The 27146-nt window shown below is 48.9% G+C and overlaps 1 protein-coding gene across 2 annotated transcripts in view; it reads right to left on the bottom strand.

Moving 5' to 3' along the window:
• RUNDC3A (RUN domain containing 3A) overlaps positions 1–27146 on the bottom strand; it is a 341256-nt gene that overhangs the window by 208673 nt on the left and 105437 nt on the right. Inside the window, exon 5 of one of the 2 annotated variants that reach the window (XM_069634297.1) lies at positions 26682–26768. In XM_069634297.1, coding sequence (XP_069490398.1) covers positions 26682–26768 — 87 coding nt within the window. Of the gene's footprint in view, positions 1–26681; positions 26772–27146 lie in introns of both variants that reach the window. The other variant, XM_069634296.1, reaches the window with a different exon arrangement.

Consider the following 27146-nt stretch of genomic DNA (forward strand, 5'->3'; position numbering starts at 1 on the left):
ATCTATGGCTGGGCTGTGAAGACCAGAGTCAGTGTGGTGCAAGATACAGTACGGAGACTATGACACATTAGACTGTGAATCTATGGCTGGGCTGTGAGGAACAGAGCCAGTGTGGTGCAAGATACAGTATGGAGACTATGACACTGTGTACTCTGTGAATCTCTGGCTGGGCTGTGAGGAATAGAGTCAGTGTGGTGCAAGATACAGTACGGAGACTATGACACTGTGTACTCTGTGAATCTCTGGCTGGGCTGTGAGGAACAGAGTCAGTGGGGTGCAAGATACAGTACAGAGACTATCACACTGTTTACTCTGTGAATCTATGGCTAGGCTGTGAGGAACAGAGTCAGTGTGGTGCAAGATACAGTAGGGAGACTATGACACTGTATACTCTGTGAATCTATGGCTGGGCTGTGAGGAACAGAGTCAGTGGGGTGCAAGATACAGTACGGAGACTATGACACTGTAGACTGTGAATCTATGGTTGGGCTGTGAGGACCAGAGTCAGTGTGGTGCAAGATACATACGGAGGCTATGACACTGTAGACTCTGTGAATCTACGGCTGGGCTGTGAGGACCAGAGTCAGTGTGGTGCAAGATACAGTACAGAGACTATGACACTGTAGATTGTGAATCTGTGGCTGGGCTGTGAGGACCAGAGTCAGTGTGGTGCAAGATACAGTACAGCGACTATAACACTGTAGAGTGTGAATCTATGGCTGGGCTGTGAGGAACAGAGTCAGTGTGGTACAAGATACAGTACGGAGACTATGCCACTGTATACTCTGTGAATCTATGGCTGGGCTGTGAGGACCAGAGTCAGTGTGGTGCAAGATACAGTACGGAGACTATGACTCTGTAGACTGTGTATCTATGGCTGGGCTGTGAGGACCAGAGTCAGTGTGGTGCAAGATACAGTACGGAGACTATGACACTATATACTCTGTGAATCTATGGCTGGGCTGTGAGGAACAGAGTCAGTGTGGTGCAAGATACATACGCAGGCTATGACACTGTAGACTCTGTGAATCTCTGGCTGGGCTGTGAGGAACAGAGTCAGTGTGGTGCAAGATACATACGGAGGCTATGACACTATATACCCTGTGAATCTATGGCTGGGCTGTGAGGAACAGAGGCAGTGTGGTGCAAGATACAGACGGAGGCTATGACACTGTAGACTCTGTGAATCTCTGGCTGGGCTGTGAGGAACAGAGTCAGTGTGGTGCAAGATACAGTACAGAGACTATGACACTGTATACTCTGTGAATCTATGGCTGGGCTGTGAGGGACAGAGTCAGTGTGGTGCAAGATACAGTAGGGAGACTATGACACTGTAGAGTGTGAATCTATGGCTGGGCTGTGAGGAACAGAGTCAGTGTGGTGCAAGATACAGTACGGAGACTATGACACTGTATACTCTGTGAATCTATGGCTGGGCTGCGAGGAACAGAGTCAGTGTGGTGCAAGATACAGTACGGAGACTATGACACTGTAGACGGTGAATCTATGGCTGGGCTGTGAAGACCAGAGTCAGTGTGGTGCAAGATACAGTACGGAGACTATGACACTGTAGAGTGTGAATCTATGGCTGGGCTGTGAGGAACAGAGTCAGTGTGGTGCAAGATACAGTACGGAGACTATGACACTGTATACTCTGTGAATCTATGGCTGGGCTGTGAGGAACAGAGTCAGTGTGGTGCAAGATACAGTACAGAGACTATGACACTGTAGAGTGTGAATCTATGGTTGGGCTGTGAGGACCAGATCAGTGTGGTGCAAGATAGTGTGAATCTATGGCTGGGCTGCAAGGAACAGAGTCAGTGTGGTGCAAGATACAGTACGGAGACTATGACACTGTATACTCTGAGAATCTATGGCTGGGCTGTGAGGAACAGAGTCAGTGTGGTGCAAGATACATACGGAGGCTATGACACTGTAGACTCTGTGAATCTATGGCTGGGCTGTGAGGACCAGAGTCAGTGTGGTGCAAGATACAGTAAGAAGACTATGACACTGTAGACTGTGAATATATGACTGGGCTGTGAGGACCATAGTCAGTGTGGTGCAAGATACAGTACAGAGACTATGACACTGTAGAGTGTGAATCTATGGCTGGGCTGTGAGGAACAGAGTCGGTGTGGTGCAAGATACAGTATGGAGACTATGACACTGTATACTGTGAATCTATGGCTGGGCTGTGAGGACCAGAGTCAGTGTGGTGCAAGATACAGTACAGAGACTATGACACTGTAGAGTGTGAATCTATGGCTGGGCTGCGAGGAACAGAGTCAGTGTGGTGCAAGATACAGTACAGAGACTATGACACTGTAGAGTGTGAATCTATGGTTGGGCTGTGAGGACCAGATCAGTGTGGTGCAAGATAGTGTGAATCTATGGCTGGGCTGCAAGGAACAGAGTCAGTGTGGTGCAAGATACAGTACGGAGACTATGACACTGTATACTCTGAGAATCTATGGCTGGGCTGTGAGGACCAGAGTCAGTGTGGTCCAAGATACAGTACGGAAACTATGACACTGTAGACTGTGAATCTATGGCTGGGCTGTGAGGACCAGAGTCAGTGTGGTGCAAGATACAGTACGGAGACTATGGGCCTCATTACGACCCTGGCGGTAAGGGGTTTACGCCAGCGTTAGCTGCGCCGACCCCTTACCGCCAATTACGAGGTCCCTTAGCGCCATGGCGCTTTTAACACCTGCTTTTAGCAGGTGTTAAAATCCATGGCGCTAAGGGACCATGGAGTTAATTACGCCACCGTAATTTACGGTGGCGTAATTAACGCCTTCCCCACTCCCATTATGCCCTATGGGGCAAAAATGGGAATGGGGAAGGGTAAATGGGGATTGGGGACTTACCGCCCCGCCGACCTCGGAATGGGGCGGTAAGTCCGCCAACCACCATGGCGTAAACGTAGTTTACGCCATGGTGGTAAAGTCACGGCCCAGGCGGTAACTTACCGCCTGGGTCGTAATGAGGCCCTATGACACTGTAGACGGTGAATCTATGGCTGGGCTGTGAAGACCAGAGTCAGTGTGGTGCAAGATACAGTACAGAGACTATGACACTGTAGACTGTGTATCTATGGCTGGGCTGTGAGGACCAGAGTCAGTGTAGTGCAAGATATAGTACGGAGACTATGGGCCTCATCACGACCCAGGCGGTAAGTTACCGTCTGGGCCGTGACTTTACCACCATGGCGTAAACTACGTTTACGCCATGGTGGTTGGCGGACTTACCGCCCCATTCGGACCTTGGCGGGGCGGTAAGTCCCCAATCCCCGTTTACCCTTCCCCATTCCCATTTTTGCCCCATAGGGCATAATGGGAGTGGGGAAGGCGTTAATTACGCCACCGTAAATTACGGTGGCGTAATTAATTCCATGGTCCCTTAGCGCCATGGATTTTAACACCTGCTAAAAGCAGGTGTTAAATTCGCCATGGCGCTAAGGGACCTCATACTCAGGCGGTAAGGGTCGGCGCTGTTTACGGCGCCGTAAACCCCTTACCGCCTGGGTCGTGATGAGGCCCTATGACACTATATACTCTGTGAATCTATGGCTGGGCTGTGAGGAATAGAGTCAGTGTGGTGCAAGATACATATGCAGGCTATGACACTGTAGACTCTGTGAATCTCTGGCTGGGCTTTGAGGAACAGAGTCAGTGTGGTGCAAGATACATACGGAGGCTATGACACTATATACTCTGTGAATCTCTGGCTGGGCTGTGAGGAACAGAGTCAGTGTGGTGCAAGATACATACGGAGGCTATGACACTGTAGACTCTGTGAATCTATGGCTGGGCTGTGAGGACCAGAGTCAGTGTGGTGCAAGATACAGTAAGAAGACTATGACACTGTAGACTGTGAATCTATGGCTGGGCTGTGAGGACCATAGTCAGTGTGGTGCAAGATACAGTACAGAGACTATGACACTGTAGAGTGTGAATCTATGGCTGGGCTGTGAGGAACAGAGTCAGTGTGGTGCAAGATACAGTACGGAGACTATGACACTGTATACTGTGAATCTATGGCTGGGCTGTGAGGACCAGAGTCAGTGTGGTGCAAGATACAGTACAGAGACTATGACACTGTAGAGTGTGAATCTATGGATGGGCTGCGAGGAACAGAGTCAGCGTGGTGCAAGATACAGTACAGAGACTATGACACTGTAGAGTGTGAATCTATGGTTGGGCTGTGAGGACCAGATCAGTGTGGTGCAAGATAGGGTGAATCTATGGCTGGGCTGCAAGGAACAGAGTCAGTGTGGTGCAAGATACAGTACGGAGACTATGACACTGTATACTCTGAGAATCTATGGCTGGGCTGTGAGGACCAGAGTCAGTGTGGTCCAAGATACAGTACGGAAACTATGACACTGTAGACTGTGAATCTATGGCTGGGCTGTGAGGACCAGAGTCAGTGTGGTGCAAGATACAGTACGGAGACTATGACACTGTAGACGGTGAATCTATGGCTGGGCTGTGAAGACCAGAGTCAGTGTAGTGCAAGATGCAGTACAGAGACTATGACACTGTAGAGTGTGAATCTATAGCTGGGCTGTGAGGAACAGAGTCAGTGTGGTGCAAGATACAGTACGGAGACTATGACACTGTATACTCTGTGAATCTATGGCTGGGCTGTGAGGAACAGAGTCAGTGTGGTGCAAGATACAGTACAGAGACTATGACACTGTATACTCTGTGAATCTATGGCTGGGCTGTGAGGACCAGAGTCAGTGTGGTGCAAGATACAGTACGGAGACTATGACACTGTAGACTCTGTGAATCTATGGCTGGGCTGTGAGGACCAGAGTCAGTGTGGTGCAAGATACAGTACGGAGACTATGACACTGTAGAGTGTGAATCTATGGATGGGCTGTGAGGAACATAGTCAGTGTGGTGCAAGATACAGTATGGAGACTATGGCACTGTATACTCTGTGAATCTATGGCTAGGCTGTGAGGAACAGAGTCAGTGGGGTGCAAGATACAGTACGGCGACTATGGCACTGTAGACTGTGAATCTATGGTTGGGCTGTGAGGACCAGATCAGTGTGGTGCAAGATAGTGTGAATCTATGGTTGGGCTGTGAGGAACAGAGTCAGTGTGGTGCAAGATACAGTACGGAGACTATGACACTGTATACTCTGTGAATCTATGGCTGGGCTGTGAGGACCAGAGTCAGTGTGGTGCAAGATACAGTACGGAGACTATGACACTGTAGAGTGTGAATCTATGGATGGGCTGTGAGGAACAGAGTCAGTGTGGTGCAAGATACAGTATGGAGACTATGGCACTGTATACTCTGTGAATCTATGGCTAGGCTGTGAGGAACAGAGTCAGTGGGGTGCAAGATACAGTACGGCGACTATGGCACTGTAGACTGTGAATCTATGGCTGGGCTGTGAAGACCAGAGTCAGTGTGGTGCAAGATACAGTACGGAGACTATGACACATTAGACTGTGAATCTATGGCTGGGCTGTGAGGACCAGAGTCAGTGTGGTGCAAGATACAGTACGGAGACTATGACACTGTAGACTCTGTGAATCTATGGCTGGGCTGTGAAGACCAGAGTCAGTGTGGTGCAAGATACAGTACGGAGACTATGACACATTAGACTGTGAATCTATGGCTGGGCTGTGAGGAACAGAGTCAGTGTGGTGCAAGATACAGTACGGAGACTATGACACTGTATACTCTGTGAATCTCTGGCTGGGCTGTGAGGAACAGAGTCAGTGTGGTGCAAGATACAGTATGGAGACTATGACACTGTATACTCTGTGAATCTCTGGCTGGGCTGTGAGGAACAGAGTCAGTGGGGTGCAAGATACAGTACGGAGACTATCACACTGTATACTCTGTGAATCTATGGCTAGGCTGTGAGGAACAGAGTCAGTGGGGTGCAAGATACAGTACGGCGACTATGGCACTGTAGACTGTGAATCTATGGTTGGGCTGTGAGGACCAGATCAGTGTGGTGCAAGATAGTGTGAATCTATGGCTGGGCTGCAAGGAACAGAGTCAGTGTGGTGCAAGATACAGTACGCAGACTATGACACTGTATACTCTGAGAATCTATAGCAGGGCTGTGAGGACCAGAGTCAGTGTGGTCCAAGATACAGTACGGAAACTATGACACTGTAGACTGTGAATCTATGGCTGGGCTGTGAGGACCAGAGTCAGTGTGGTGCAAGATACAGTACAGAGACTATGACACTGTAGACGGTGAATCTATGGCTGGGCTGTGAGGACCAGATCAGTGTGGTGCAAGATAGTGTGAATCTATGGCTGGGCTGCAAGGAACAGAGTCAGTGTGGTGCAAGATACAGTACGGAGACTATGACACTGTATACTCTGAGAATCTATAGCAGGGCTGTGAGGACCAGAGTCAGTGTGGTCCAAGATACAGTACGGAAACTATGACACTGTAGACTGTGAATCTATGGCTGGGCTGTGAGGACCAGAGTCAGTGTGGTGCAAGATACAGTGCGGAGACTATGACACTGTATACTCTGTGAATCTATGGCTGGGCTGTGAGGAACAGAGTCAGCGTGGTGCAAGATACAGTACAGAGACTATGACACTGTATACTCTGTGAATCTATGGCTGGGCTGTGAGGACCAGAGTCAGTGTGGTGCAAGATACAGTACGGAGACTATGACACTGTAGACTCTGTGAATCTATGGCTGGGCTGTGAGGACCAGAGTCAGTGTGGTGCAAGATACAGTACGGAGACTATGACACTGTAGAGTGTGAATCTATGGCTGGGCTGTGTGGAACAGAGTCAGTGTGGTGCAAGATACAGTATGGAGACTATGACACTGTATACTCTGTGAATCTATGGCTGGCTGTGAGGACCAGAGTCAGTGTGGTGCAAGATACCGTACGGAGACTATGACACTGTAGACTCTGTGAATCTATGGCTGGGCTGTGAAGACCAGAGTCAGTGTGGTGCAAGATACAGTACGGAGACTATGACACATTAGACTGTGAATCTATGGCTGGGCTGTGAGGACCAGAGTCCGTGTGGTGCAAGATACAGTACAGAGACTATGACACTGTAGACTCTGTGAATCTATGGCTGGGCTGTGAAGACCAGAGTCAGTGTGGTGCAAGATACAGTACGGAGACTATGACACATTAGACTGTGAATCTATGGCTGGGCTGTGAGGAACAGAGTCAGTGTGGTGCAAGATACAGTACGGAGACTATGACACTGTATACTCTGTGAATCTCTGGCTGGGCTGTGAGGAACAGAGTCAGTGTGGTGCAAGATACGGTACGGAGACTATGACACTGTATACTCTGTGAATCTCTGGCTGGGCTGTGAGGAACAGAGTCAGTGGGGTGCAAGATACAGTACGGAGACTATCACACTGTATACTCTATGAATCTATGGCTAGGCTGTGAGGAACAGAGTCAGTGGGGTGCAAGATACAGTACGGCGACTATGACACTGTAGACTGTGAATCTATGGTTGGGCTGTGAGGACCAGAGTCAGTGTGGTGCAAGATACATACGGAGGCTATGACACTGTAGACTCTGTGAATCTATGGCTGGGCTGTGAGGACCAGAGTCAGTGTGGTGCAAGATACAGTACAGAGACTATGACACTGTAGACTGTGAATCTATGGCTGGGCTGTGAGGACCAGAGTCAGTGTGGTGCAAGATACAGTACAGAGACTATAACACTGTAGAGTGTGAATCTATGGCTGGGCTGTGAGGAACAGAGTCAGTGTGGTGCAAGATACAGGACAGAGACTATAACACTGTAGAGTGTGAATCTATGGCTGGGCTGTGAGGGCCAGAGTCAGTGTGGTGCAAGATACAGTACGGAGACTATGACACTGCATATTCTGTGAATCTATGGCTGGGCTGTGAGGACCAGAGTCAGTGTGGTGCAAGATACAGTACAGAGACTATGACTCTGTAGACTGTGTATCTATGGCTGGGCTGTGAGGACCAGAGTCAGTGTGGTGCAAGATACAGTATGGAGACTATGACACTATATACTCTGTGAATCTATGGCTGGGCTGTGAGGAACAGAGTCAGCGTGGTGCAAGATACATACGCAGGCTATGACACTGTAGACTCTGTGAATCTCTGGCTGGGCTGTGAGGAACAGAGTCAGTGTGGTGCAAGATACATACGGAGGCTATGACACTATATATTCTGTGAATCTATGGCTGGGCTGTGAGGAACAGAGGCAGTGTGGTGCAAGATACAGACGGAGGCTATGACACTGTAGACTCTGTGAATCTATGGCTGGGCTGTGAGGACCAGAGTCAGTGTGGTGCAAGATACAGTACAGAGACTATGACACTGTAGACTGTGAATCTATGGCTGGGCTGTGAGGACCAGAGTCAGTGTGGTGCACGATACAGTACAGAGACTATAACACTGTAGAGTGTGAATCTATGGCTTGGCTGTGAGGAACAGAGTCAGTGTGGTGCAAGATACAGTACGGAGACTATGACATTGTATACTCTGTGAATCTATGGCTGGGCTGTGAGGAACAGAGTCAGTGTGGTGCAAGATACAGTATGGAGACTATGACACTGTAGACTCTGTGAATCTCTGGCTGGGCTGTGAGGAACAGAGTCAGTGTGGTGCAAGATACATACGGAGGCTATGACACTATATATTCTGTGAATCTATGGCTGGGCTGTGAGGAACAGAGGCAGTGTGGTGCAAGATACAGACGGAGGCTATGACACTGTAGACTCTGTGAATCTCTGGCTGGGCTGTGAGGAACAGAGTCAGTGTGGTGCAAGATACAGTACAGAGACTATGACACTGTATACTCTGTGAATCTATGGCTGGGCTGTGAGGGACAGAGTCAGTGTGGTGCAAGATACAGTAGGGAGACTATGACACTGTAGAGTGTGAATCTATGGCTGGGCTGTGAGGAACAGAGTCAGTGTGGTGCAAGATACAGTACGGAGACTATGACACTGTATACTCTGTGAATCTATGGCTGGGCTGCGAGGAACAGAGTCAGTGTGGTGCAAGATACAGTACAGAGACTATGACACTGTATACTCTGTGAATCTATGGCTGGGCTGTGAGGACCAGAGTCAGTGTGGTGCAAGATACAGTACGGAGACTATGACACTGTAGACTATGAATCTATGGCTGGGCTGTGAGGACCAGAGTCAGTGTGGTGCAAGATACAGTACGGAGACTATGACACTGTAGACTCTGTGAATCTATGGCTGGGCTGTGAAGACCAGAGTCAGTGTGGTGCAAGATACAGTACGGAGACTATGACACATTAGACTGTGAATCTATGGCTGGGCTGTGAGGAACAGAGCCAGTGTGGTGCAAGATACAGTATGGAGACTATGACACTGTGTACTCTGTGAATCTCTGGCTGGGCTGTGAGGAATAGAGTCAGTGTGGTGCAAGATACAGTACGGAGACTATGACACTGTGTACTCTGTGAATCTCTGGCTGGGCTGTGAGGAACAGAGTCAGTGGGGTGCAAGATACAGTACAGAGACTATCACACTGTTTACTCTGTGAATCTATGGCTAGGCTGTGAGGAACAGAGTCAGTGTGGTGCAAGATACAGTAGGGAGACTATGACACTGTATACTCTGTGAATCTATGGCTGGGCTGTGAGGAACAGAGTCAGTGGGGTGCAAGATACAGTACGGAGACTATGACACTGTCGACTGTGAATCTATGGTTGGGCTGTGAGGACCAGAGTCAGTGTGGTGCAAGATACATACGGAGGCTATGACACTGTAGACTCTGTGAATCTACGGCTGGGCTGTGAGGACCAGAGTCAGTGTGGTGCAAGATACAGTACAGAGACTATGACACTGTAGATTGTGAATCTGTGGCTGGGCTGTGAGGACCAGAGTCAGTGTGGTGCAAGATACAGTACAGCGACTATAACACTGTAGAGTGTGAATCTATGGCTGGGCTGTGAGGAACAGAGTCAGTGTGGTACAAGATACAGTACGGAGACTATGCCACTGTATACTCTGTGAATCTATGGCTGGGCTGTGAGGACCAGAGTCAGTGTGGTGCAAGATACAGTACGGAGACTATGACTCTGTAGACTGTGTATCTATGGCTGGGCTGTGAGGACCAGAGTCAGTGTGGTGCAAGATACAGTACGGAGACTATGACACTATATACTCTGTGAATCTATGGCTGGGCTGTGAGGAACAGAGTCAGTGTGGTGCAAGATACATACGCAGGCTATGACACTGTAGACTCTGTGAATCTCTGGCTGGGCTGTGAGGAACAGAGTCAGTGTGGTGCAAGATACATACGGAGGCTATGACACTATATACCCTGTGAATCTATGGCTGGGCTGTGAGGAACAGAGGCAGTGTGGTGCAAGATACAGACGGAGGCTATGACACTGTAGACTCTGTGAATCTCTGGCTGGGCTGTGAGGAACAGAGTCAGTGTGGTGCAAGATACAGTACAGAGACTATGACACTGTATACTCTGTGAATCTATGGCTGGGCTGTGAGGGACAGAGTCAGTGTGGTGCAAGATACAGTAGGGAGACTATGACACTGTAGAGTGTGAATCTATGGCTGGGCTGTGAGGAACAGAGTCAGTGTGGTGCAAGATACAGTACGGAGACTATGACACTGTATACTCTGTGAATCTATGGCTGGGCTGCGAGGAACAGAGTCAGTGTGGTGCAAGATACAGTACGGAGACTATGACACTGTAGACGGTGAATCTATGGCTGGGCTGTGAAGACCAGAGTCAGTGTGGTGCAAGATACAGTACGGAGACTATGACACTGTAGAGTGTGAATCTATGGCTGGGCTGTGAGGAACAGAGTCAGTGTGGTGCAAGATACAGTACGGAGACTATGACACTGTATACTCTGTGAATCTATGGCTGGGCTGTGAGGAACAGAGTCAGTGTGGTGCAAGATACAGTACAGAGACTATGACACTGTATACTCTGTGAATCTATGGCTGGGCTGTGAGGACCAGAGTCAGTGTGGTGCAAGATACAGTACGGAGACTATGACACTGTAGACTCTGTGAATCTATGGCTGGGCTGTGAGGACCAGAGTCAGTGTGGTGCAAGATACAGTACGGAGACTATGACACTGTAGAGTGTGAATCTATGGCTGGGCTGTGAGGAACAGAGTCAGTGTGGTGCAAGATACAGTACGGAGACTATGACACTGTATACTCTGTGAATCTATGGCTGGCTGTGAGGACCAGAGTCAGTGTGGCGCAAGATACAGTACGGAGACTATGACACTGTAGAGTGTGAATCTATGGCTGGGTTGTGAGGAACAGAGTCAGTGTGGTGCAAGATACAGTACGGAGACTATGACACTGTATACTCTGTGAATCTATGGCTGGGCTGTGAGGACCAGAGTCAGCGTGGTGCAAGATACAGTACGGAGACTATGACACTGTGAATCTATGGCTGGCTGTGAGGACCAGAGTCAGTGTGGTGCAAGATACAGTACGGAGACTATGACACTGTAGAGTGTGAATCTATGGCTGGGTTGTGAGGAAAGAGTCAGTGTGGTGCAAGATACAGTACGGAGACTATGACACTGTATACTCTGTGAATCTCTGGCTGGGCTGTGAGGAACAGAGTCAGTGGGGTGCAAGATACAGTACGGAGACTATCACACTGTATACTCTGTGAATCTATGGCTAGGCTGTGAGGAACAGAGTCAGTGTGGTGCAAGATACAGTACGGAGACTATGACACTGTATACTCTGTGAATCTATGGCTGGGGTGGGAGGAACAGAGTCAGTGGGGTGCAAGATACAGTACGGAGACTATGACACTGTAGACTGTGAATCTATGGTTGGGCTGTGAGGACCAGAGTCAGTGTGGTGCAAGATACATACGGAGGCTATGACACTGTATACTCTGTGAATTTATGGCTGGGCTGTGAGGGACAGAGTCAGTGTGGTGCAAGATACAGTAGGGAGACTATGACACTGTAGAGTGTGAATCTATGGCTGGGCTGTGAGGAACAGAGTCAGTGTGGTGCAAGATACAGTACGGAGACTATGACACTGTATACTCTGTGAATCTATGGCTGGGCTGCGAGGAACAGAGTCAGTGTGGTGCAAGATACAGTACAGAGACTATGACACTTTATACTCTGTGAATCTATGGCTGGGCTGTGAGGACCAGAGTCAGTGTGGTGCAAGATACAGTACGGAGACTATGACACTGTAGACTATGAATCTATGGCTGGGCTGTGAGGACCAGAGTCAGTGTGGTGCAAGATACAGTACGGAGACTATGACACTGTAGACTCTGTGAATCTATGGCTGGGCTGTGAAGACCAGAGTCAGTGTGGTGCAAGATACAGTACGGAGACTATGACACATTAGACTGTGAATCTATGGCTGGGCTGTGAGGAACAGAGTCAGTGTGGTGCAAGATACAGTATGGAGACTATGACACTGTGTACTCTGTGAATCTCTGGCTGGGCTGTGAGGAATAGAGTCAGTGTGGTGCAAGATACAGTACGGAGACTATGACACTGTGTACTCTGTGAATCTCTGGCTGGGCTGTGAGGAACAGAGTCAGTGGGGTGCAAGATACAGTACAGAGACTATCACACTGTTTACTCTGTGAATCTATGGCTAGGCTGTGAGGAACAGAGTCAGTGTGGTGCAAGATACAGTAGGGAGACTATGACACTGTATACTCTGTGAATCTATGGCTGGGCTGTGAGGAACAGAGTCAGTGGGGTGCAAGATACAGTACGGAGACTATGACACTGTAGACTGTGAATCTATGGTTGGGCTGTGAGGACCAGAGTCAGTGTGGTGCAAGATACATACGGAGGCTATGACACTGTAGACTCTGTGAATCTATGGCTGGGCTGTGAGGACCAGAGTCATTGTGGTGCAAGATACAGTACAGAGACTATGACACTGTAGATTGTGAATCTGTGGCTGGGCTGTGAGGACCAGAGTCAGTGTGGTGCAAGATACAGTACAGCGACTATAACACTGTAGAGTGTGAATCTATGGCTGGGCTGTGAGGAACAGAGTCAGTGTGGTACAAGATACAGTACGGAGACTATGCCACTGTATACTCTGTGAATCTATGGCTGGGCTGTGAGGACCAGAGTCAGTGTGGTGCAAGATACAGTACGGAGACTATGACTCTGTAGACTGTGTATCTATGGCTGGGCTGTGAGGACCAGAGTCAGTGTGGTGCAAGATACAGTACGGAGACTATGACACTATATACTCTGTGAATCTATGGCTGGGCTGTGAGGAACAGAGTCAGTGTGGTGCAAGATACATACGCAGGCTATGACACTGTAGACTCTGTGAATCTCTGGCTGGGCTGTGAGGAACAGAGTCAGTGTGGTGCAAGATACATACGGAGGCTATGACACTATATACCCTGTGAATCTATGGCTGGGCTGTGAGGAACAGAGGCAGTGTGGTGCAAGATACAGACGGAGGCTATGACACTGTAGACTCTGTGAATCTCTGGCTGGGCTGTGAGGAACAGAGTCAGTGTGGTGCAAGATACAGTACAGAGACTATGACACTGTATACTCTGTGAATCTATGGCTGGGCTGTGAGGGACAGAGTCAGTGTGGTGCAAGATACAGTAGGGAGACTATGACACTGTAGAGTGTGAATCTATGGCTGGGCTGTGAGGAACAGAGTCAGTGTGGTGCAAGATACAGTACGGAGACTATGACACTGTATACTCTGTGAATCTATGGCTGGGCTGCGAGGAACAGAGTCAGTGTGGTGCAAGATACAGTACGGAGACTATGACACTGTAGACGGTGAATCTATGGCTGGGCTGTGAAGACCAGAGTCAGTGTGGTGCAAGATACAGTACGGAGACTATGACACTGTAGAGTGTGAATCTATGGCTGGGCTGTGAGGAACAGAGTCAGTGTGGTGCAAGATACAGTACGGAGACTATGACACTGTATACTCTGTGAATCTATGGCTGGGCTGTGAGGAACAGAGTCAGTGTGGTGCAAGATACAGTACAGAGACTATGACACTGTATACTCTGTGAATCTATGGCTGGGCTGTGAGGACCAGAGTCAGTGTGGTGCAAGATACAGTACGGAGACTATGACACTGTAGACTCTGTGAATCTATGGCTGGGCTGTGAGGACCAGAGTCAGTGTGGTGCAAGATACAGTACGGAGACTATGACACTGTAGAGTGTGAATCTATGGCTGGGCTGTGAGGAACAGAGTCAGTGTGGTGCAAGATACAGTACGGAGACTATGACACTGTATACTCTGTGAATCTATGGCTGACTGTGAGGACCAGAGTCAGTGTGGCGCAAGATACAGTACGGAGACTATGACACTGTAGAGTGTGAATCTATGGCTGGGTTGTGAGGAACAGAGTCAGTGTGGTGCAAGATACAGTACGGAGACTATGACACTGTATACTCTGTGAATCTATGGCTGGGCTGTGAGGACCAGAGTCAGCGTGGTGCAAGATACAGTACGGAGACTATGACACTGTGAATCTATGGCTGGCTGTGAGGACCAGAGTCAGTGTGGTGCAAGATACAGTACGGAGACTATGACACTGTAGAGTGTGAATCTATGGCTGGGTTGTGAGGAAAGAGTCAGTGTGGTGCAAGATACAGTACGGAGACTATGACACTGTATACTCTGTGAATCTCTGGCTGGGCTGTGAGGAACAGAGTCAGTGGGGTGCAAGATACAGTACGGAGACTATCACACTGTATACTCTGTGAATCTATGGCTAGGCTGTGAGGAACAGAGTCAGTGTGGTGCAAGATACAGTACGGAGACTATGACACTGTATACTCTGTGAATCTATGGCTGGGGTGGGAGGAACAGAGTCAGTGGGGTGCAAGATACAGTACGGAGACTATGACACTGTAGACTGTGAATCTATGGTTGGGCTGTGGGGACCAGAGTCAGTGTGGTGCAAGATACATACGGAGGCTATGACACTGTAGACTCTGTGAATCTATGGCTGGGCTGTGAGGAACAGAGTCAGTGTGGTGCAAGATACATACGGAGGCTATGACACTGTATACTCTGTGAATCTATGGCTGGGCTGTGAGGGACAGAGTCAGTGTGGTGCAAGATACAGTAGGGAGACTATGACACTGTAGAGTGTGAATCTATGGCTGGGCTGTGAGGAACAGAGTCAGTGTGGTGCAAGATACAGTACGAAGACTATGACACTGTATACTCTGTGAATCTATGGCTGGGCTGCGAGGAACAGAGTCAGTGTGGTGCAAGATACAGTACAGAGACTATGACACTGTATACTCTGTGAATCTATGGCTGGGCTGTGAGGACCAGAGTCAGTGTGGTGCAAGATACAGTACGGAGACTATGACACTGTAGACTATGAATCTATGGCTGGGCTGTGAGGACCAGAGTCAGTGTGGTGCAAGATACAGTACGGAGACTATGACACTGTAGACTCTGTGAATCTATGGCTGGGCTGTGAAGACCAGAGTCAGTGTGGTGCAAGATACAGTACGGAGACTATGACACATTAGACTGTGAATCTATGGCTGGGCTGTGAGGAACAGAGTCAGTGTGGTGCAAGATACAGTATGGAGACTATGACACTGTGTACTCTGTGAATCTCTGGCTGGGCTGTGAGGAATAGAGTCAGTGTGGTGCAAGATACAGTACGGAGACTATGACACTGTATACTCTGTGAATCTATGGCTGGGCTGTGAGGACCAGAGTCAGTGTGGTGCAAGATACAGTAGGGAGACTATGACACTGTATACTCTGTGAATCTATGGCTGGGCTGTGAGGAACAGAGTCAGTGGGGTGCAAGATACAGTACGGAGACTATGACACTGTAGACTGTGAATCTATGGTTGGGCTGTGAGGACCAGAGTCAGTGTGGTGCAAGATACATACGGAGGCTATGACACTGTAGACTCTGTGAATCTATGGCTGGGCTGTGAGGACCAGAGTCAGTGTGGTGCAAGATACAGTACAGAGACTATGACACTTTAGATTGTGAATCTGTGGCTGGGCTGTGAGGACCAGAGTCAGTGTGGTGCAAGATACAGTACAGCGACTATAACACTGTAGAGTGTGAATCTATGGCTGGGCTGTGAGGAACAGAGTCAGTGTGGTACAAGATACAGTACGGAGACTATGCCACTGTATACTCTGTGAATCTATGGCTGGGCTGTGAGGACCAGAGTCAGTGTGGTGCAAGATACAGTACGGAGACTATGACTCTGTAGACTGTGTATCTATGGCTGGGCTGTGAGGACCAGAGTCAGTGTGGTGCAAGATACAGTACGGAGACTATGACACTATATACTCTGTGAATCTATGGCTGGGCTGTGAGGAACAGAGTCAGTGTGGTGCAAGATACATACGCAGGCTATGACACTGTAGACTCTGTGAATCTCTGGCTGGGCTGTGAGGAACAGAGTCAGTGTGGTGCAAGATACATACGGAGGCTATGACACTATATACCCTGTGAATCTATGGCTGGGCTGTGAGGAACAGAGGCAGTGTGGTGCAAGATACAGACGGAGGCTATGACACTGTAGACTCTGTGAATCTCTGGCTGGGCTGTGAGGAACAGAGTCAATGTGGTGCAAGATACAGTACAGAGACTATGACACTGTATACTCTGTGAATCTATGGCTGGGCTGTGAGGGACAGAGTCAGTGTGGTGCAAGATACAGTAGGGAGACTATGACACTGTAGAGTGTGAATCTATGGCTGGGCTGTGAGGAACAGAGTCAGTGTGGTGCAAGATACAGTACGGAGACTATGACACTGTATACTCTGTGAATCTGTGGCTGGGCTGCGAGGAACAGAGTCAGTGTGGTGCAAGATACAGTACGGAGACTATGACACTGTAGACGGTGAATCTATGGCTGGGCTGTGAAGACCAGAGTCAGTGTGGTGCAAGATACAGTACGGAGACTATGACACTGTAGAGTGTGAATCTATGGCTGGGCTGTGAGGAACAGAGTCAGTGTGGTGCAAGATACAGTACGGAGACTATGACACTGTATACTCTGTGAATCTATGGCTGGGCTGTGAGGAACAGAGTCAGTGTGGTGCAAGATACAGTACAGAGACTATGACACTGTATACTCTGTGAATCTATGGCTGGGCTGTGAGGACCAGAGTCAGTGTGGTGCAAGATACAGTACGGAGACTATGACACTGTAGACTCTGTGAATCTATGGCTGGGCTGTGAGGACCAGAGTCAGTGTGGTGCAAGATACAGTACGGAGACTATGACACTGTAGAGTGTGAATCTATGGCTGGGCTGTGAGGAACAGAGTCAGTGTGGTGCAAGATACAGTACGGAGACTATGACACTGTATACTCTGTGAATCTATGGCTGGCTGTGAGGACCAGAGTCAGTGTGGCGCAAGATACAGTACGGAGACTATGACACTGTAGAGTGTGAATCTATGGCTGGGTTGTGAGGAACAGAGTCAGTGTGGTGCAAGATACAGTACGGAGACTATGACACTGTATACTCTGTGAATCTATGGCTGGGCTGTGAGGACCAGAGTCAGCGTGGTGCAAGATACAGTACGGAGACTATGACACTGTGAATCTATGGCTGGCTGTGAGGACCAGAGTCAGTGTGGTGCAAGATACAGTACGGAGACTATGACACTGTAGAGTGTGAATCTATGGCTGGGTTGTGAGGAAAGAGTCAGTGTGGTGCAAGATACAGTACGGAGACTATGACACTGTATACTCTGTGAATCTCTGGCTGGGCTGTGAGGAACAGAGTCAGTGGGGTGCAAGATACAGTACGGAGACTATCACACTGTATACTCTGTGAATCTATGGCTAGGCTGTGAGGAACAGAGTCAGTGTGGTGCAAGATACAGTACGGAGACTATGACACTGTATACTCTGTGAATCTATGGCTGGGGTGGGAGGAACAGAGTCAGTGGGGTGCAAGATACAGTACGGAGACTATGACACTGTAGACTGTGAATCTATGGTTGGGCTGTGAGGACCAGAGTCAGTGTGGTGCAAGATACATACGGAGGCTATGACACTGTAGACTCTGTGAATCTATGGCTGGGCTGTGAGGAACAGAGTCAGTGTGGTGCAAGATACATACGGAGGCTATGACACTGTATACTCTGAATCTGTGGCTGGGCTGTGAGGAACAGAGTCGGTGTGGTGCAAGATACATACGTAGGCTATGACACTGTAGACTCTGTGAATCTATGGCTGGGCTGTGAGGAACAGAGTAAGTGTGGTGCAAGATACAGTACAGAGACTATGACACTGTAGACTGTGAATCTATGGCTGGGCTGTGAGGACCAGAGTCAGTGTGGTGCAAGATACAGTACAGAGACTATGACACTGTAGAGTGTGAATCTATGGCTGGGCTGTGAGGAACAGAGTCAGTGTGGTGCAAGATACAGTACGGAGACTATGACACTGTATACTCTGTGAATCTATGGCTGGGCTGTGAGGAACAGAGTCAGTGTGGTGCAAGATACAGTACGGAGACTATAACACTGTATACTCTGTGAATCTATGGCTGGGCTGTGAGGACCAGAGTCAGTGTGGTGCAAGATACAGTACAGAGACTATGACTCTGTAGACTGTGTATCTATGGCTGGGCTGTGAGGACCAGAGTCAGTGTGGTGCAAGATACAGTACGGAGACTATGACACTATATACTCTGTGAATCTATGGCTGGGCTGTGAGGAACAGAGTCAGTGTGGTGCAAGATACATACGGAGGCTATGACACTGTAGACTCTGTGAATCTCTGGCTGGGCTGTGAGGAACAGAGTCAGTGTGGTGCAAGATACATACGGAGGCTATGACACTGTATACTCTGAATCTGTGGCTGGGCTGTGAGGAACAGAGTCGGTGTGGTGCAAGATACATACGGAGGCTATGACACTGTAGACTCTGTGAATCTATGGCTGGGCTGTGAGGACCAGAGTCAGTGTGGTGCAAGATACAGTACAGAGACTATGACACTGTAGACTGTGAATCTATGGCTGGGCTGTGAGGACCAGAGTCAGTGTGGTGCAAGATACAGTACGGAGACTATGACACTGTATACTCTGTGAATCTATGGCTGGGCTGTGAGGAACAGAGTCAGTGTGGTGCAAGATACAGTACGGAGACTATAACACTGTATACTCTGTGAATCTATGGCTGGGCTGTGAGGACCAGAGTCAGTGTGGTGCAAGATACAGTACAGAGACTATGACTCTGTAGACTGTGTATCTATGGCTGGGCTGTGAGGACCAGAGTCAGTGTGGTGCAAGATACAGTACGGAGACTATGACACTATATACTCTGTGAATCTATGGCTGGGCTGTGAGGAACAGAGTCAGTGTGGTGCAAGATACATACGGAGGCTATGACACTGTAGACTCTCTGAATCTCTGGCTGGGCTGTGAGGAACAGAGTCAGTGTGGTGCAAGATACATACGGAGGCTATGACACTGTATACTCTGAATCTGTGGCTGGGCTGTGAGGAACAGAGTCGGTGTGGTGCAAGATACATACGGAGGCTATGACACTGTAGACTCTGTGAATCTATGGCTGGGCTGTGAGGACCAGAGTCAGTGTGGTGCAAGATACAGTACAGAGACTATGACACTGTAGACTGTGAATCTATGGCTGGGCTGTGAGGACCAGAGTCAGTGTGGTGCAAGATACAGTACGGAGACTATGACACTGTATACTCTGTGAATCTATGGCTGGGCTGTGAGGAACAGAGTCAGTGTGGTGCAAGATACAGTACGGAGACTATAACACTGTATACTCTGTGAATCTATGGCTGGGCTGTGAGGACCAGAGTCAGTGTGGTGCAAGATACAGTACGGAGACTATGACTCTGTAGACTGTGTATCTATGGCTGGGCTGTGAGGACCAGAGTCAGTGTGGTGCAAGATACAGTACGTGGACTATGACACTATATACTCTGTGAATCTATGGCTGGGCCGTGAGGAACAGAGTCAGTGTGGTGCAAGATACATACGGAGGCTATGATACTGTAGACTCTGTGAATCTATGGCTGGGCTGTGAGGACCAGAGTCAGTGTGGTGCAAGATACAGTACAGAGACTATGACACTGTATACTGTGAATCTATGGTTGGGCTGTGAGGACCAGATTAGTGTGGTGCAAGATAGTGTGAATCTATGGCTGGGCTGCGAGGAACAGAGTCAGTGTGGTGCAAGATACAGTACGGAGACTATGACACTGTATACTCTGTGAATCTATGGCTGGGCTGAGAGGACCAGAGTCAGTGTGGTGCAAGATACAGTACAGAGACTATGCCACTGTAGACTGTGAATCTATGGCTGGGCTGTGAGGACCAGAGTCAGTGTGGTGCAAGATACAGTACGGAGACTATGACACTGTAGACGGTGAACCTATGGCTGGGCTGTGAAGACCAGAGTCAGTGTGGTGCAAGATACAGTACAGAGACTATGACACTGTAGAGTGTGAATCTATGGCTGGGCTGTGAGGAACAGTGTCAGTGTGGTGCAAGATACAGTACAGAGACTATGACACTGTATACTCTGTGAATCTATGGCTGGGCTGTGAGGACCAGAGTCAGTGTGGTGCAAGATACAGTACGGAGACTATGACACTGTATACTCTGTGAATCTCTGGCTGGGCTGTGAGGAACAGAGTCAGTGGGGTGCAAGATACAGTACGGAGACTATCACACTGTATACTCTGTGAATCTATGGCTAGGCTGTGAGGAACAGAGTCAGTGTGGTGCAAGATACAGTACGGAGACTATGACACTGTATACTCTGTGAATCTATGGCTGGGGTGGGAGGAACAGAGTCAGTGGGGTGCAAGATACAGTACGGAGACTATGACACTGTAGACTGTGAATCTATGGTTGGGCTGTGAGGACCAGAGTCAGTGTGGTGCAAGATACATACGGAGGCTATGACACTGTAGACTCTGTGAATCTATGGCTGGGCTGTGAGGAACAGAGTCAGTGTGGTGCAAGATACATACGGAGGCTATGACACTGTATACTCTGAATCTGTGGCTGGGCTGTGAGGAACAGAGTCGGTGTGGTGCAAGATACATACGGAGGCTATGACACTGTAGACTCTGTGAATCTATGGCTGGGCTGTGAGGAACAGAGTAAGTGTGGTGCAAGATACAGTACAGAGACTATGACACTGTAGACTGTGAATCTATGGCTGGGCTGTGAGGACCAGAGTCAGTGTGGTGCAAGATACAGTACAGAGACTATGACACTGTAGAGTGTGAATCTATGGCTGGGCTGTGAGGAACAGAGTCAGTGTGGTGCAAGATACAGTACGGAGACTATGACACTGTATACTCTGTGAATCTATGGCTGGGCTGTGAGGAACAGAGTCAGTGTGGTGCAAGATACAGTACGGAGACTATAACACTGTATACTCTGTGAATCTATGGCTGGGCTGTGAGGACCAGAGTCAGTGTGGTGCAAGATACAGTACAGAGACTATGACTCTGTAGACTGTGTATCTATGGCTGGGCTGTGAGGACCAGAGTCAGTGTGGTGCAAGATACAGTACGGAGACTATGACACTATATACTCTGTGAATCTATGGCTGGGCTGTGAGGAACAGAGTCAGTGTGGTGCAAGATACATACGGAGGCTGTGACACTGTAGACTCTGTGAATCTCTGGCTGGGCTGTGAGGAACAGAGTCAGTGTGGTGCAAGATACATACGGAGGCTATGACACTGTATACTCTGAATCTGTGGCTGGGCTGTGAGGAACAGAGTCGGTGTGGTGCAAGATACATACGGAGGCTATGACACTGTAGACTCTGTGAATCTATGGCTGGGCTGTGAGGACCAGAGTCAGTGTGGTGCAAGATACAGTACAGAGACTATGACACTGTAGACTGTGAATCTATGGCTGGGCTGTGAGGACCAGAGTCAGTGTGGTGCAAGATACAGTACGGAGACTATGACACTGTATACTCTGTGAATCTATGGCTGGGCTGTGAGGAACAGAGTCAGTGTGGTGCAAGATACAGTACGGAGACTATAACACTGTATACTCTGTGAATCTATGGCTGGGCTGTGAGGACCAGAGTCAGTGTGGTGCAAGATACAGTACAGAGACTATGACTCTGTAGACTGTGTATCTATGGCTGGGCTGTGAGGAACAGAGTCGGTGTGGTGCAAGATACATACGGAGGCTATGACACTGTAGACTCTGTGAATCTATGGCTGGGCTGTGAGGACCAGAGTCAGTGTGGTGCAAGATACAGTACAGAGACTATGACACTGTAGACTGTGAATCTATGGCTGGGCTGTGAGGACCAGAGTCAGTGTGGTGCAAGATACAGTACGGAGACTATGACACTGTATACTCTGTGAATCTATGGCTGGGCTGTGAGGAACAGAGTCAGTGTGGTGCAAGATACAGTACGGAGACTATAACACTGTATACTCTGTGAATCTATGGCTGGGCTGTGAGGACCAGATTAGTGTGGTGCAAGATAGTGTGAATCTATGGCTGGGCTGCGAGGAACAGAGTCAGTGTGGTGCAAGATACAGTACGGAGACTATGACACTGTATACTCTGTGAATCTATGGCTGGGCTGAGAGGACCAGAGTCAGTGTGGTGCAAGATACAGTACAGAGACTATGCCACTGTAGACTGTGAATCTATGGCTGGGCTGTGAGGACCAGAGTCAGTGTGGTGCAAGATACAGTACGGAGACTATGACACTGTAGACGGTGAACCTATGGCTGGGCTGTGAAGACCAGAGTCAGTGTGGTGCAAGATACAGTACAGAGACTATGACACTGTAGAGTGTGAATCTATGGCTGGGCTGTGAGGAACAGAGTCAGTGTGGTGCAAGATACAGTACGGAGACTATGACACTGTATACTCTGTGAATCTATGGCTGGGCCGTGAGGAACAGTGTCAGTGTGGTGCAAGATACAGTACAGAGACTATGACACTGTATACTCTGTGAATCTATGGCTGGGCTGTGAGGACCAGAGTCAGTGTGGTGCAAGATACAGTACGGAGACTATGACACTGTACACTCTGTGAATCTATGGCTGGGCTGTGAGGACCAGAGTCAGTGTGGTGCAAGATACAGTACGGAGACTATGACACTGTAGAGTGTGAATCTATGGCTGGGCTGTGAGGAACAGAGTCAGTGTGGTGCAAGATACAGTACGGAGACTATGACACTGTATACTCTGTGAATCTATGGCTGGGCTGTGAGGACCAGAGTCAGGGTGGTGCAAGATACAGTACGGAGACTATGACACATTAGACTGTGAATCTATGGCTGGGCTGTCAGGAACAGAGTCAGTGTGGTGCAAGATACAGTACGGAGACTATGACACTGTATACTCTGTGAATCTCTGGCTGGGCTGTGAGGAACAGAGTCAGTGGGGTGCAAGATACAGTACGGAGACTATCACACTGTATACTCTGTGAATCTGTGGCTAGGCTGTGAGGAACAGAGTCAGTGTGGTGCAAGATAAAGTACGGAGACTATGACACTGTATACTCTGTGAATCTATGGCTGGGCTGGGAGGAACAGAATCAGTGGGGTGCAAGATACAGTACGGAGACTATGACACTGTAGACTGTGAATCTATGGTTGGGCTGTGAGGACCAGAGTCAGTGTGGTGCAAGATACATACGGAGGCTATGACACTGTAGACTCTGTAAATCTATGGCTGGGCTGTGAGGAACAGAGTCAGTGTGGTGCAAGATACATACGGAGGCTATGACACTGTATACTCTGAATCTGTGGCTGGGCTGTGAGGAACAGAGTCGGTGTGGTGCAAGATACAGTACGGAGATTATGACTCTGTAGACTGTGTATCTATGGCTGGGCTGTGAGGACCAGAGTCAGTGTGGTGCAAGATACAGTACGGAGACTATGACACTGTAGAGTGTGGATCTATGGCTGGGCTGTGAGGGACAGAGTCAGTGTGGTGCAAGATACAGTAAGGAGACTATGACACTGTATACTCTGTGAATCTATGGCTGGGCTGTGATGACCAGAGTCAGTGTGGTGCAATATACAGTACGGAGACTATGACACTGTAGACTCTGTGAATCTATGGCTGGTCTGTGAGGACCAGAGTCAGTGTGGTGCAAGATACAGTACGGAGACTATGACACTGTAGACTCTGTGAATCTATGGCTGGGCTGTGAGGAACAGAGTCAGTGGGGTGCAAGATACAGTACAGAGACTATGACACTGTGGACTGTGAATCTATGGCTGGGCTGTGAGGAACAGAGTCAGTGTAGTGCAAGATACAGTACGGAGACTATGACACTGTAGACTCTGTGAATCTATGGCTGGGCTGTGAGGACCAGAGTCAGTGTGGTGCAAGATACAGTATGGAGACTATGACCCTGTATACTCTGTGAATCCATGGCTGGGCTGTAAGGACCAGAGACAGTGTGGTGCAAGATACAGTATGGAGACTATGGCATTGTAGACTGTGAATCTATGGCTGGGCTGTGAGGACCAGGGTCAATGTGCAGCATGATGCAGTAAGAAGACTATGACACTGCAGACTCTGTGAATCTATGGCTGGGCTGTGAGGAATAGAGTCAGTGTGACGCAAGATACTGTACGAAGACTACGGCATTGTGGACTCTGTGAATATATGGCTGAGGTGTAAGGAACATAGTCAATGTGACGCAAGATACTGTTTGAAGACTACGGCATTGTGGACTCTGTGAATATATGGCTGAGGTGTAAGGAACAGAGTCAGTGTGACGCAAGATACTGTACAAAGCATATGACATTGTAGACTCTGTGAATCCATACGAAGTATTATAGGCAGCTGGTGTGGGCAGATGTAGGCTGTAATATCATGGGTGATGGGAGAACAGAAATGTGAAACTATTGCAAAGAAGCAGAGTCAGCACACTCTCACTGCACTTCCCCACTGGCTCCTTCCCGCTATCCCTCAAGCACTCCCTTGTGGACCCTCTCTTAAAAAAGCCATCTACTGAGCCCTCCTACCCGGCTTACTATCAATCTATTTTCACTACCCCCTTCCTGGGTAAACTCTTGGAGAAGCTGGTCCTCCCCTGACTGACCCTCCACACTGATCTTGTTGGTTGCCTTCATTACCATCAATCTGGGCACGGAAACTGCTCTCCTGAACACCCGTGAAACCATGCTCGCAAATCAAGACTCCAACTCTCCCGCTGTTCTCATTCTCCTTGATCTCTCTTCAGTCTTTGACACGGTCAACCATTCTATCCTCATAAAACGACTCTGTGACACCCTCAGCATTACTGACTGGGCACTGGATTGACTGACCTCTTTCCTCACTAACCGCCCTTCCCAGTTGCAACTGGGACCTTTCTCTTCCACCACCTCACTCTCCACCTGTGGTATCCCCCAGGGCTCTATCCTATTGCCATGGCTCTTCAATATCTATCTTGCCCCTCTTGCACACCTGATTTCCTCCTCTCCTCATTTCCAGTGTTATGCTACCTCCCCTTCCTCCTTTCTGATCCCTGACTGTCTGTCCGCCATTGAGGCATGGTGTGCAGCTACCAATCTTTGTTTTAATGCCAGTAAGGCAGAGTTCCTTCTCTTTGGGACACCTGAGCCTTCTTTTCCTCCAACTCTTTGGCCTCCCTCTTTGGGCTCTCTACCCCCACCATCCTGTGAGGCCAAAAACCTTAGGTTGATCTTCGATTCCGCTCTCTCCTTCACCCCTCATATCATGGATCTTACTAAGAAGTCCCACTTCCAGCTCCACCTCCTCAGAGGCATTCTTTCTTTCCTCCCTATGCCCCCTCCAGTTTATCCAGAACAGGGCTGCAAGACTTATCCTTTGCCTCCAGCCCAGGGACCGTATCTCTTGAGCCCTAAAATCTCTTCACTTGTTCCCGGTGGCTGCAAGAATCAAATTCAAGACCCTCTGCATCATTCACAGGCCTTCTGGGTCCTGGGACCACAGTATCTCCAACTTTCCCTCCCCAACTACTCACCTGCTAGAGCCCTGTGCTCCTCTAACTCCAACTCTTTGACTGCCAAATGCTTCTCCAGGCAGACAGTGGGGAGCAGGTCTCTCTCTTCGGCTGGCGCCTCCCTTTGGAACAGCCTCCCTGCCCCTCTCAGACTTCAGCCGGTGCTCCTTAAGTTTCAGAAACTGCTCAAACCTCTGCTGTTCTCCACCTCTTTCCCTTCCCTGTTAATCACCCCACTGGCACTGTGACCGGTGGCCTGATCCTCAAGAATCTCACAGGATTCCAGACTCTTCTTCTCAGTCGATACCAGCACCCTTCCTCCTCCACTGCAGTGCCCTTGCTGGCCCCTGCTTGGCGGCTCTGCATCCCACCTTTGGGAGACAACTGCACTAGCACTTAGCCTGAGGTTCTCCTCCTTGGCTCCCCTTAGCACCTTCCTCCACCAGCACTTGTCCACTCCTCTGCTCCCACCCTCCTTCCTATCTCCTGCACTTTTTCTCACTGCACTTGCACGTCTGAATGCCACAAGGCCTAGTAGGACTATGACTGTATTTTACTGTTTTGCCATGTTATTTTTCCCTGTTCCCTTCCCATTTAGTCTTGTGGCTCTTAGAAACACAATTCTGTTGTATAAGGCGCCTAACAAATTCTCAGTAAAATAAATAAATAAAACAAGTCAAAAGTAATCGTCCCTCCTTCAGATTCCCGCTGAAGCTCTTTGCTCTTACCTAAAGTCGATAGCGCTAAGTCCGATCAGCATTCCCGTCAGCACCGTGGATTCCTCACGCAACATGATGGCACCATCATCATAAAACCTTCTGGAGGCAAAGACACATTTTATTACTCCATGAGGGGCAAGCCATCCTAAAGGCCTACTCTTGGACACATACTGTGTTCCCACATAGAAGGAACACATGTAATGCTTGGGAATGCTGGGGCCAACTCTTCGTGAAAACATGGAATATCTACGGGTATCATTCCATTTTCATCTCTTTTCCCCCTGCATCACATTAGCCTATTCAAATTCATCTTTAGGGCGACCTCAAAGAGAGGAGGCAGCCCGAACTGCTGGCTACTCTGGACATATTCAACATGTATGCAAGGAGGGGATACTTCCACTGCTAGGCCATCAAAACATTTGTTAACTTCACTGTGCGAGTGTGCTGTTGTGATTAGGATTTGCCTTCGAAAAC

The sequence above is a fragment of the Ambystoma mexicanum genome, chromosome 13, assembly GCF_040938575.1.
Source record: "Ambystoma mexicanum isolate Mex_15411 chromosome 13, UKY_AmexF1_1, whole genome shotgun sequence".
NCBI lineage: Eukaryota > Metazoa > Chordata > Amphibia > Caudata > Ambystomatidae > Ambystoma > Ambystoma mexicanum.